At 48.7% G+C, this 12,394-nt stretch overlaps 1 protein-coding gene across 2 annotated transcripts; it reads left to right on the top strand.

The window, feature by feature from the left end:
* Nucleotides 1-8,254: 8,254 nt before the first annotated feature.
* rfc5 (replication factor C (activator 1) 5) lies at nucleotides 8,255-11,322 on the top strand. Of its 2 annotated transcripts, none has more exons than XM_061278284.1 (11): nucleotides 8,255-8,422; nucleotides 9,169-9,233; nucleotides 9,332-9,468; nucleotides 9,531-9,610; nucleotides 9,783-9,856; nucleotides 9,928-10,087; nucleotides 10,253-10,334; nucleotides 10,403-10,532; nucleotides 10,695-10,772; nucleotides 10,889-10,943; nucleotides 11,012-11,322. In XM_061278284.1, the coding sequence occupies exons 1-11, from the start codon at nucleotides 8,376-8,378 to the stop codon at nucleotides 11,109-11,111; spliced, it is 1,008 nt and encodes a 335-aa protein (XP_061134268.1). In that variant the 5' UTR covers nucleotides 8,255-8,375; the 3' UTR covers nucleotides 11,112-11,322. The 2 variants fall into 2 exon arrangements, with proteins under 2 accessions (XP_061134268.1, XP_061134269.1); XM_061278285.1 differs by having other exon boundaries at nucleotides 8,281-8,422; nucleotides 9,064-9,233.
* Nucleotides 11,323-12,394: the final 1,072 nt, after the last annotated feature.

Genomic DNA, 12,394 nt, shown 5'->3' with positions numbered 1-12,394 from the left:
GCCCTCCTCCGATTGTTGAAGCCAAAGCAAGGAATCGGCTCACCTACGCTTCATATCTTGCTGCTGTCAAAATTCGAGACGAATCGCAAGACTCCGCCAAAGCGTCGTGCGAAAGCTGGAAAAAATGCGCGAGTCGGTTGCCCCCGCATTGAAAGGCGTGGCTTTCGTTGGCGGCCGCCGTCGTCGTCCCCGCGGACGCTTACTCCCGTCATCGGTTATTTTCTGGTTTGCCTCGTCTCGGAGGAGCATCAAAAGCTAACTTCAAACGCAAAATCAACACCGGCAGCATCAACTGAACTCAAAGCAACATTTGGAAAAAGACAGAAACACAAGATTTTATCAAAGGTCCCGTAGGAGTTTGGGTGGCAAAGGAGCCTCATCTACTCCACGGGGGACGGGGTCAGAAATCCGCAGTTCATTTTGGGATTGGCAGAAGGCGTCACATTAGCCGCACGGACGCCCGTTGGGCTCGACGGCCCGCGTCAAAGCGCGTCCAAACAAAGTGAGACTTTACGGCGGCTCCCCTCGTGACGGTCATGCCCAGCAAATGTCTCGTTGCCAAGGGAAACTGAGTCAGGGGGCGGAACTCGACTAACGTGAGGCGACCCAGGTGCCGATTCGTTTCTGTCCTGCCGAGATGGGCCGTGGGCGGCGCGGCAGAACTTCTCCCAAGCCGACACATAGAAACGGGACCAGGCGGCCGCCTTTCAGCAAATACTACGACGAACCTGCGCCGCTTTGTGATCGACGGCCCACCGGGCGACCAGACTTTCAACTCAAGTACGGAAAAAAAGTCAAGAGTTGAAAAGCTGTGAAATTATACAAACGCCACTTTCTTCTTTCTCGGGACTTTGTCGGGTTGGGGCCAGCCTTGCCTGGCATTGGTTGCCAGGCAACTGGATAGTAAAGATGCAGTCAAATACAAGTCAGAGAAATACATCAAAAGAGTAAGACGGTCATTCTCGTCCCAAACACGTCAAGGAAAGTTGAAGTTTACAGGAAATGCCAACGTGCGCCTGTCCTCGCCGTTCGTCCTCAACAAAAATGAGAGCCGGTCGGGAATACGGCCTTCTCCGACCCGAAAAGCGCCGAAACCATACTTTTTGGCCGGACCGATGACATCGGCCCTTTTCTTGACTTGCTTCGGACAACGCACGCTCCTCTTTCATTTAAAGGCAATTTTAAAAGCCGAGGCAGAAATCACGTGGAAGTCTGCCCAAACGTTTATGCTCAAATTGGCCCAATACAAGCGTCGGAAGCCACTTTCATGTTGATATTCGCGGAAAGCGACGGGAAGAAACTTTTTTCCACAAGTAATGGAGGACTGCTCCTAATAATCTGCCGTGTAGGGTGCGTGCGCGTGTGTGTCCATAAGTCTGGATGCGCGGCGGAGTGCACGCGCCTGGTGAGTCACGCCGTTTGCGTCTGGCGGAGCGCGGTCCCGAGAGCGGAGAATCGCATTCGTTTCCCTCCTGCAGCCATCAGGCCAGTTGCAATTCCCGGCGCCGCGGTCTCATCCTCTCGGACCGTGTCTAATCCGGCCGGATGGTGAGCGACGCCTTTTACGTAAGGCAGCCAGCCGCCCCCGCCCGTGAGTCAGCGGGGCAACATATCACACGGACGGCATCTGTAATCCTCGGTTTAGGAAACGGCAAACAGGCCCCTTTGAAAGCTTTGGAAACGGCAAACGGGCCCCTTTGAGCTTCTGGGTCTCGAATGGGGGCAGGGTGGGTCAAACCATGCTGTGTCATTTACATACACGCAACGTCATCAAACAAAGCCAGCGTGCAAAGTTCTTAAATGAACCCACAAGATTGAGAGTGATCTTCAGATGCCCGTCATTGTCAGGTGCAGGCGTTCCTAACGATGTGTCCAGTGGGCCCACGTCCACCATGTGGACCTTTTGGCCTTTTTTTTTTTTGTTTAATTCCATGCGCCAGCCGAGCTCAAATAACATGCAGCCGCCGCGGTCAGCCATTCGTTTAACGACCTTCTGCTGCCGTTGTTTAAACGAGGAGAGGGGGGTGGGGGGCCCTCCGCGCGTTCGTCGGCTGCTTCGCCTGCTGCCCAACAAGACGTGTGTCCGATGGTTGTCAATTATGAGGGAACGACATGTTGGACCACGGAATTCAGATTTGAATAGAGCAATTGAAGAAGTGGGCAACAATGGACAGTCATGATCGTGAGAAAATACTTCATCGAGTCAAGAGCCAACAGCATGTCTATGCATAGATGGACTGTCCGTCCATCCATCCATCCATCCATCCATCCATCCATCCATCCATCCATCCATCCATCCATCCATCCATCCATCCATCCATCCATCCATCCATCCATCCATCCATCCATATCAAAAATGTAATTGATTCTATTTCTTAATTACATTTTACCATTGACGATGGACGTGTCCATCCTGTGTAAATACGGAATGTGTTTTCGCACATTAAACGTGCGTGGAGTGCAAAAAGCCAAGGACAAAGACTTTTGTACGCGAACACATCGTCACTTGCAAGTGAGTCACTTGATGAGCTAATCTGATTAATTATCTGACTTAATTAGATTCCGCTTAAGCGTGCAGCATGTGCGAAAGCAATGAAAAAATGGCGGGAGGCCATCCACGGAGATGAATGAAGGTGGCTTGCTGTTGCTGTTTGTTGTGAGGTTTTCTTCAAAGCTGTCCATGAGAATGACTCGCGTGTTTATTTATTACTTGCCGATTGTGCACTGGAGAAAGATGCCAAAGGATGCGGCGCGGTCTCTGCGCCGGCCTGACCCTCACCAAAGCAAGTACAGGATTATAGCGAGGCTCTACTGCCCCGCCGGATCAACTTGTGGTATTGCAACAGTATTGCAAGGCTGGTCTTTGTCGCCCCCTGGTGTCTTAATGTTGAACGACAGCGCTAAGCTCAGCAAGAAAGCCTCAACGATTATGAATGGTCGTTTTTTATTTCAGGTCGCTGTGGGTTATCAAAGCATCTGCAATGGGCACTTTAAGGCAGATTGAGTGAAATCCTTTTTTAAAAAATGTGGAGATGAGAAAGGCCGAGGCTACTAATGGAAAGCAAGTGTGTTTGCGAATTGTTGGCAATTGGAAGACTGATGGCACTGCAACGTGACACTTGAACCGCCTACGCTACAAAAAGCAGCCAATTAATCATCAGCAATATATATTAAAAAAATAAAAACATAATAAAATAGTGTGCCAGAACCACACAGCAGTGATACTAAGAGTATCCATTTTTATATAGTATCCATCCATCCATTTTCAGAACCTCTTAGTCTCCACGGGGGTTGCAGGTGTGCTGGAGCCTATCCCAGCTGTCATTGGGCAGTAGGCGGGGGACACCCTGAACCGGTTGCCACCCAATCGCAGGACACACAGAGACAAACAATCATTTGCACTCGCACCTAGGAACAATTTGGAGTGCTCAACCAAGCCTACCAAGCATGTTTTGTGAATGTGGGAGGAAACCGGAGTGCCCGGAGAAAACCCACGCGGGCCCGGGGAGAACATGCAAACTCCACACAGGGCGTACCGGAGGTGGATTCAAACCCACACCCTCCTAACTGTGAGGCAGATGCGCTACCCCGGTGCGCCACCGAGAGCAGTGGTCCAGCTTTTAATAATTGGAATCATTGGTTAATCTGTCGATTATTTTGTCAAACTGTTTTGGTTTCTTTCCCTTTATCCAAAAATAGGACATTATGTCAAATTGGTTGTTCAGAAAAGATGAATTAATTATAATTTGGTTACTCCTTTGTCCATATATTGTTGCAAAAACGATTGTCATTGTTTTCCAAAGTAAATGTAAATGTATTTTGATTCAACACAAAGATTATCAGTCTTCTTTTATTGCGGATGATGGAGATTAGGAAATATTTACTCTTGACAAACTGACATTGTGAGGATTTGAACAGTTTTGATTGAATGAAGAAGCTCATGATCACTTAATTTATACATCCATCAGATGTCAATGAATGGATCAATCGTTGCAACTCTGTACATTGTACAATAATCCCTCGTTTATTGTGGATAATTGGTTCCAAACCACCCGCGATAAGTGAAATCCGCGAAATACGGTCACCAACAAGAAGTACTGGGCAGGCTAACGAGTTAGCGGAAAGATGCTAATTCACGATCGTGCTAACACACGAAAACGGAATGTAATCGAACATTTGGAGTAATACTACATTGTCCTAAAGATTAGACACGTGTTTCCTCAATTTAGAAGTTTTATTTGGACTTTTTCATGTTTTTTAATTTGGAAATAAAATCCGTGATGTAGTGAAGCCGCGATAAACGAAACGATAAGTAGCGAGGTATCACTGTATTTGTTATCTCAGCCTATCAGACAGTCAGTCCCTGAATGCACCACAAGATGCTTCTGTTTGGTGTCCAAGAAAAAAATAATATTATTATTTTTTTTTTTAGCTTGCTTTTATTTGCTTTTCCATTCAAAACGCAATGATGACTATAGTCGTTTCGTTCTTGTTTTGTTTTTCCCCAATCAGTGTTTTACTTTCGGATTTAACACTACTTTCGGGTTTGCTCTCACGCCTGAAAATAATGACTATAAAACGTTGGAGAATCATTTTAACGGAATGAACACATTTTGGTGCTGTTATTCGGATTAATTTTCTTAAGTTGGGGGACGTTAGGGGTGAAACAAACCTTTAGAAGAAAGAAGTGAGAAAGAAAAGGTTTGAGTTTTGTTCTCGCATGGCTGTTATCAAGCACTGAGTTTAGTGCGCATTTAGCGCCACCCGCAGGAAGAGAGAGGGAAACAAACTTGTGAGCATTCCCTGCTCCAGCTAACTTGCGTAGAGGTAGGGTGTGGAGGTGGCAGGCAGGCAGGCAGGCAGGCAGACGGGCATCTTACCGAGCTGATGTGCCCTCCTGAGGCTGGCCAGCGAGGCGTTGAGGCGGGCGCATTCCTCTCCGTTGGCACCAAACTTTTGCAGCAGCTCGCACACTTGCTGCTCGCTCATGTCCAGGAGGCCCTCCAGCGTCACCCGGGCGGGACTCATGTCCTGCGGCCACACGACAGCAACACTTTCAGATGTGTCCTTCCGATTTCTATCAAGCAGGCTCACGAGGAACATTTGGAAGGCGTGACCTGGGCGATGGATGGCTTTGGATGTGCCCTGATACTGCTGTCAGCAACCCTTCCATTTATACGGATGCCCCATGAGAGGTTTTATTCATTCAATGCGGAATGACCGACCATGTTTAGTCTTTTCTCACGGCTACACAGCAAGGTGATTCGGCCTGGCTGACGTTTTGGTAATACTACGTACTTAGAAGACAAACCAACCAAGCAACCAACAACACAGCTGGCTTTCTGCCACTTGTTTTGTTTTTTTACGGCCTTCCCGCTCACCTGCGTGACCTCCTTCCTCAGGTTGACGATGCGGAACCAGTGGCCCAGGCGAGGGAAGTCGTCCAGCTGGCCCCCGCGCTCCTCCAAGGCCACTTTGCGCTTGCACGACAGCTGCCGGCTGAAGTATTTCACCAGCTTGCCCTGACAAACAAGATGGAAGACAAAGTTGGACGACAACATGCACGCACGCACGCACACCTGAGCGTTGCCTTGGGGGGGGGGGGGGGGGAGCGCGTGACCGGCCAGTGAATAGTGATAAAGTTTGGGGAAGTCTTCTGTAACTTTATGGAAGAAATTCTTAGGACAGTAATTGACTGGGAAAGTCCACAGCCGGTCTTTGGAAAAGTTTCAGTCGCTCGGTGGAAAAAAAGGTTTGACACACTTCTGAAAAGGTTTCTGTTCAATTTGTGGAATTTTATGCTTCATTTCTGGCAAGGGAAGGTCTGCAAATGTTTTCAGCAGTTTTTGAGAAACATTTTCGGTCTCAAAGGAGCCACTATCTTCTTTATCTGTTAGGGGGCGAAATCAGTCTGAATTTCTTTTTTGGAAAGAATAATATAGCAAACAAGGCTGGCAACGTTTTTCAATGTTATTTATTTGTAATTGTTGTTTTCCGTATCGCTGTTGGACATGTCATGACTTTGATTTATTCTTTGACCTCAGTTTGCTTTTTAGGGTTACCACCATGTGAGCATTGGTGGTCAGTTGAGGAGCTTCCCTTGGAGAAAACAAGTAACACCTTTGCGCCAAACTCACCCCGTGTGTCGACGGCAGCGATGCCACATGTTGGCCAAGCCGAGCGGTTCACATCGACATTTATTCTTCTCTACATTTGAGATTTGCTATCTTTCCTTTTCATTGAGCACAGCAGCCGAATCAGCACTTTTACTCTGACTTTGCTTGTCATTTGAAACATTTGAGAGTTTGGACTGTTTTCTGAACTTTTATGTCGGTAAAAGAGTTCATTTATCATTGGCTGTAGTTTAAAATATAAAGAGTCGCTCCCTGCTTGTTTGTTTGTTTGTTTGTTTGTTTGTTTGTTTGTTTGGTAAGTGCACGATTAAGATGAATCGGCCTTTCCGCTTTTACCTGAGCACCGCTTGGCTAACAGCAAAAAAGTCACACCTACTTTTGTAGCTAATGACATTTAGGACCCTTGACTTTTTTTTTCCCACTTAGTTTTATGCATGAGCGCTACACCTTTTTACACAGGGTCTTTTTTTATTTATTTTTCCACACAGGTCTGTGCACGACAATTTAATTGTCCTTACATACGGAGTGTGAGTACTTTTGCCACCCCCTTAGCATAACGAGCTAAATCGGTGGAGGAGGGCGTGGGGCGTTTACATGAGGGGGGGGGGTCGTCTTTTCTTCCTCGTGTCCACCTGCATACAACTGCAGCCCCCTCTTTTTTCCTTTTTTTTCCCTCTTAATTTGCAGCTAAGCTCCGAGTTACGCAATGAAAGCAGGAAACCACTTGCACGCACGCGCGTGCTCGCTCACTCACTCACCTCGAGCGTGCGCATCTCCTTCTGCGTCAAGTCGTTGGATGTGGCACATTTGGTCCTCAAGCCCTCCAAACTGGAGATGCTGATGTCGATCATGTTCTGCACCAGCTCGCACTGTTGCAGCGCTTTGTGCGCGTTCGCGCGCGCCGCACGCGGGCCGGTCTCGTCCTCGCTCATCGTTCCCATCCACGCACATGCACGCACAAGCCTCTCCTCTCCTCTCCTCTCCTCTCCTCTCCTCTCCTCTCCTCTCCTCTCCTCTCCTCTCCTCTCCTCTCCTCTCCTCTCCTCTCCTCTGCGTGCGTGCGGCTGTTGTCACGCGCAAGGAGAAAAGAGCCAAAGAGGTGGCAGGAGGCGTCGCGGCGACGTTATTAACGGCTCCATCACGGATGAAGATGACGATGCTGATGCTGCCTCATCACGGTGGTGATGGAAGAGGAGGAGGAGGAGGAGGAGCTCGCAGGATGGCGGCCGGCTGGCCAGCAGTACGACGACTTCGAGGGTCGCGGAGGCTCCGAAATGGAGAGACGCAGTAGGGGGATGGGAGGGCGGGGGAGGCTTGGGGCGGGGATGTCCCTCAAAGCGGTTCAAGGCGATTTGCAAGGTGGTGATGGTGCGGGGTACTCCCCCGACATGTTAGCCGTCTATCAAAGCAGCGGAAATCTCGCGAGATCACAACCGAAACTCCGAGGGCGGGGAGGGGGTGGAAAAAAGTACAGATCCAACTTTGAACTCTTCAGCTCATTGCTATTTCAAAACGTTTTAGAACTATCAAAAGAAAAGCACTAAATTTGTTTGGACTGACCTCGGATTTCCACACTTTCCGAAATTATTATACGCAGTTCCCAAAATTAGCCATTAAAAATGGATGGATGGTTTTAATTTTTGTGGATACCCTATTTAGAATACCTAAGCATTCCTCCCACATTCTTAAAACACGATTCCAGATTTGGGATAGGCACATGATGGTATTATCATTTATTTTAATTATAAAATATATATTTTCATGAAAATTAAATGAAATATTTATTAAAAATAAATAAAAGGGTTGATATGATCTAGCACTTTGGAGAATATCACATCATGACATTAACTGTAAATAATGCGAGAAAACAATTCTATTTTTAAAATGGACTTTTGCACAATTCCCATACACTATGTATTTTTTATTTATTCATCTCATTTACGAGGGCTAAAGTTAAAGAGAAATATGTCCTGTAATGATAGAAGAAATATCCCCAATGGTTTATTTATATATTTTCAAGAATATCCTAATAATGTTTCCAAAATATCCAGCTCAACGTGTCAAGCGTTTTCCCCCAAGTTTCTACTATTCCATGTCCACAAAACCGGAAAAGGATTTACCATTGGCTGTGACGTCTATTCCGGTTTGTGTTGCGCGCGGTAAATACGGCGAGTTGGAGTGGCGTCAAAGTTGCCGCCGTGGCGTCCCGCTGACGTTTTCTTTCCGTTCCACGATAACGTGATGGCCGCCACCGCGAAAACACCGCTGAAATCCACAAACTTACCCTGGTGAGCGAGACGGGACGTCGCCGAGCCAAGTTAGCCAAAGTCGCAAGGCTAACGTAGCATAGCTTAGCTTCTCTTACCTTCGCAGTTCGGCAAGTCCGCTTCCGTTGTCATCCTTGCCTACTTCAACCGCTTGATTCGAGTTTTCAGTTTATATCCTGTGCACGGTAGCAGAATTACTTTAAGCTTGACATCTTCCAGTGGACTTCGGCTTCCCTCACCGCGGCTCCGGGAAACCAACACCAACAACGGATGTTTAAGTGTTTCTCGCCTGTAGTTGGCGCTACACTGCGCCCGTTTGAAAAAAGAAAATTATATCGAAGTTTAACTGTCATTGTGCTCGCTGAAATTGTAGTTGATGAATAATTAAGTGATTTATTAACGTATTATTGTACAAATCCATGAATCTGGAGCCTTTCACCTGTAAATATTCTCCCATTTCTTCCTCCGTTTTTTTTTTTAAGCAAACACTTGCTTTTACAACAATTGACACTATTTTTGCTCATTTTCCAACCTAATTAGGAGCTGCGTTGTCATCGTTTTTGCATCTGCTTTTCTGTTTGAAATAACGAATGAAAGGAAAGAAATCTGTTTGTTTTTTCCCCAAATGGTGGATTAAACTGGACAACATGGCTACTCCTTAGTTGCCGCCCTAATCCAAAGCAGCGATGAATCGCCATACGTATCAGAGAGTGCTGAAGAACGCATCCTCGCACATGCGCTTGTTTATTGAACCGCTTGCGCTCCAGGGTGGAAAAATACCGACCGCAGAAACTGGACGACCTGATTTCACACAAAGACATTCTCAGCACCAGTAAGTCAAAACCCACGGGTGAGCGGTGAGATGAAAAGTGAAGCGGTCAAATAACACGCAGGCATTTTTATTTTATTTTTTCCTACATGAATTTGCAGTCCGGAAGTTCATCAGCGAAGACAGACTGCCACATCTGCTGTTGTACGGGCCGCCCGGGACCGGCAAGACATCCACTATCTTGGCCTGCGCCAAGCAGCTATACAAGGGCAAGGAGTTCAACTCCATGGTTCTGGAGGTACGTCCACTCGGCCCGTTCGGAGGCGCCGGGCTGCGTTCTGACCGAAGCTGGCGTTGCAGCTCAATGCGTCGGATGACCGAGGCATCGACGTGGTGCGTGGGCCCGTCCTGAGCTTCGCCAGCACCAGAACCATCTTCAAGTAAGACGCGGCTCGCAAGCTTTTGGGTGCGAGTGGCACGCCGGCTTCTTTCCCCGTGGCGACGAGGAATCATCTTTCATTATTCGTCCTCACTCCCAGCGCTCTCTCGAGTAGGGAGCGGGCGAGCGAGCGGCTCTTGACGGCTTCCCGTGTGCTTCCCGTGCCCGTTCAGGAAAGGGTTCAAATTGGTGATCCTGGACGAGGCCGACGCCATGACGCAGGATGCCCAGAACGCCTTGCGACGCGGTGAGCCTCGTGCCGGCAAAAGGCGTCCCTCTCGATGAGCGCTTCTTACGTGTTGCCGTCCCCCACGGCAGTAATGGAGAAGTACACGGAGAACGCCCGCTTCTGCCTGATCTGCAACTACCTGTCCAAAATCATCCCGGCGTTGCAGTCTCGCTGCACGCGCTTCCGCTTCGGACCGCTATCGCCCGAGCAGATGATCCCCAGGCTGCAGCACGTCATCCAGCAGGAGAGGTCAGTGGCCGCCGGCCCAAACACCAAAAAACACTTTTACTCGGGAGTGAGTGGGTCATCACAGCGCACGCTGAGTTTGTGATGGCCTCCACGCGGATTGGAGGAGAGGCTCTGGCGAGGCGACTTTAGCGACAAGCGCGAGTTTACGACACCCTTTGTGTCCAGCGTGGACGTCACTCCGGATGGAATGAAGGCGCTGGTGGCCTTGTCGTCGGGCGACATGCGGCGATGCCTCAACATCCTGCAGGTGCCGCCCTCCGTCTTTTCCTCCCGGCGGCCATGTGATGCTTTTGCTTGACACGCCTGCCTTTGCAGAGCACGAGCATGGCATACAGCCGCATCAGCGAGGACACGGCCTACGCCTGCACGGGACAGCCGCTGCGCTCCGACATCGCTAACATCCTGGACTGGTCACTCAACAAAGACTTTGGCACCGCCTATAAGCGTAAGTCCCAACGTTGACACTGGCCCATTCGGATCCGACTGGACATACGGATCTGAGGAAGGCTGAAAAACTCTTTGGGCAGCCAGTCAAAAAGTCAATTTACAGAAAGCGCTTATGGTGGGTCACTGCCTCCCACTCATTTGCCTTTTGCACGTCCACCAGAGATCCTGGAGTTGAAGACGCTGAAAGGTTTAGCGCTGCAGGACATCCTCACGCGGGTCCACCTGCTCATCCACAGAGGTACGTACATTTTGAGCCAACGCCAACGGTGAGCTGCGCTGGTTCATCCTGAGCTGCATTCCAAATGAGCGCTGTTGTTGTGTTTTCTTTTCTCGGTTTGCCAATGGTTTAAAAAGTGGACTTACCGCCTTCGGTGCGCATGAACCTCCTCATCAAGCTGGCGGACGTGGAGTAAGTGCGCGACGTGGCCAAAAGGCAAAGCCGCCCCGCGCTGACCCGCCGCCCGCTCTGGTTTTTAGGCACCGGCTGGCATCGGGCACCAGCGAGAAGATCCAGCTGAGCTCCATGGTGGCGGCATTCCAGGTGGCGCGCAACCTGCTGCTTAGCGAGGCCCAGTGACGCTCAATTGTGAGTGCTGCTTGACTAAACTAAACGCGGAGAAGAAAAACAAAAACACTTCATTGCAGCAACGTTTTTGGATCAAAGTCATGTTTTATTCGGCAAGCATAACAACATAAAACAATTTCAAAAATAATCATTTGCTTTCCACATAATATGTACCCAATTTGATCTTTTTTCAAATAAAACTTTTTTTGTATTACAAAAAATAGCAAGGCTTTTGACACGTTACTCTGTAAAGCTCAACTTTAATTCAAAAATGAGAAATATTACTAAATTATGACACGTTTCTCTGATGCCTTTTGTGTGCAACCATAAGAAGACAAATGTGACCAAAGTGGGAGTTTTAGTCTTTTTATGAACATGGTGGTGATGCATGACAACCAAAACGGACCATCAAATACATTTACGGCAGCGTTGCCTGTCAGAAGACAAATGACCCTGCTCGTCGGTTTGCATGTCTGGATCCCGTGCCTCTTCGTCGTCTGGTTGCCTCATCCGCTGATCGTGATGTTGCTTCCCACCTGGAGACCTCTCATCATTTCGACTAGGAAGCATGGAGATGACCAACCAGCAAAAGCACGCCAGACCCTGCGTTGCGGCTGGGAGCTCCACGCGTTTGACACTATGGAGAACCAGGAGAAAATATGGAACAATTATTAAACTACCCCAAACTCCCCTGGCCTAGTACCGAGAATAGTCGTGGGTGGTTCCCCCATAGCACCCCTCTAGCTCTGCCAGTGGCCGAGGAAAATGCCAAAACGGGGGTCGACGTTAATATAGTTCCAGATATGACCGACAGATGGCAGCATTGCCTTTGAAACCGCTTATTGCCTTCCCGCTTGTTGCACGAACGCAATCTTTTCACCACACATGACACAAAGGAGTGACAGTGGTTTATGAAGACTTATTCAGATACAATGTCCTTTTAATTATGTTTTTCTAGGCGACAAATGCAACTTTGGGTTGTCCGACGCGTGCGCGCGCATTCGTGTGCGTGTGACTGCGTGCGCGCACGCTCAATCGACCTAAGGCTTTGCGTTTCCCGCCGTCATCATCCAATCAGGAAGTCCGACCACAACTGAGACAGTTTCCCTCCCAAAACTGGAACTAAATCTCCATGTCTCTTTTTGTGTGAGTGAGTGCGTGCGTGTGTGCGTGTGTTTTAGCTCCTAGCACGACGATTTGCGCCCCCTCTCCCACACAACCACCACCACCTAAAAATAGGTGAGCAGCCGAGGGGAAGGAGGGCAACGAGCGGGGGTGTGTGCGTGATTGACACT

Source organism: Syngnathus typhle, linkage group LG5, assembly GCF_033458585.1.
Source record: "Syngnathus typhle isolate RoL2023-S1 ecotype Sweden linkage group LG5, RoL_Styp_1.0, whole genome shotgun sequence".
NCBI classification, from domain to species: domain Eukaryota; kingdom Metazoa; phylum Chordata; class Actinopteri; order Syngnathiformes; family Syngnathidae; genus Syngnathus; species Syngnathus typhle.
The sequence above is the reverse complement of the archived record's forward strand: the minus strand, read 5'-3'. Positions and strand labels throughout refer to the sequence as shown.

Coding starts and splice junctions, on each gene's coding strand:
- rfc5 (XM_061278284.1), top strand. CDS start 8,376: ATGGCCGCCACCGCGAAAACACCGCTGAAATCCACAAACTTACCCTG. Junction 8,423..9,168: donor AAATCCACAAACTTACCCTG/GTGAGCGAGACG, acceptor CTTGCGCTCCAG/GGTGGAAAAATACCGACCGC. Junction 10,944..11,011: donor ATCAAGCTGGCGGACGTGGA/GTAAGTGCGCGA, acceptor TCTGGTTTTTAG/GCACCGGCTGGCATCGGGCA.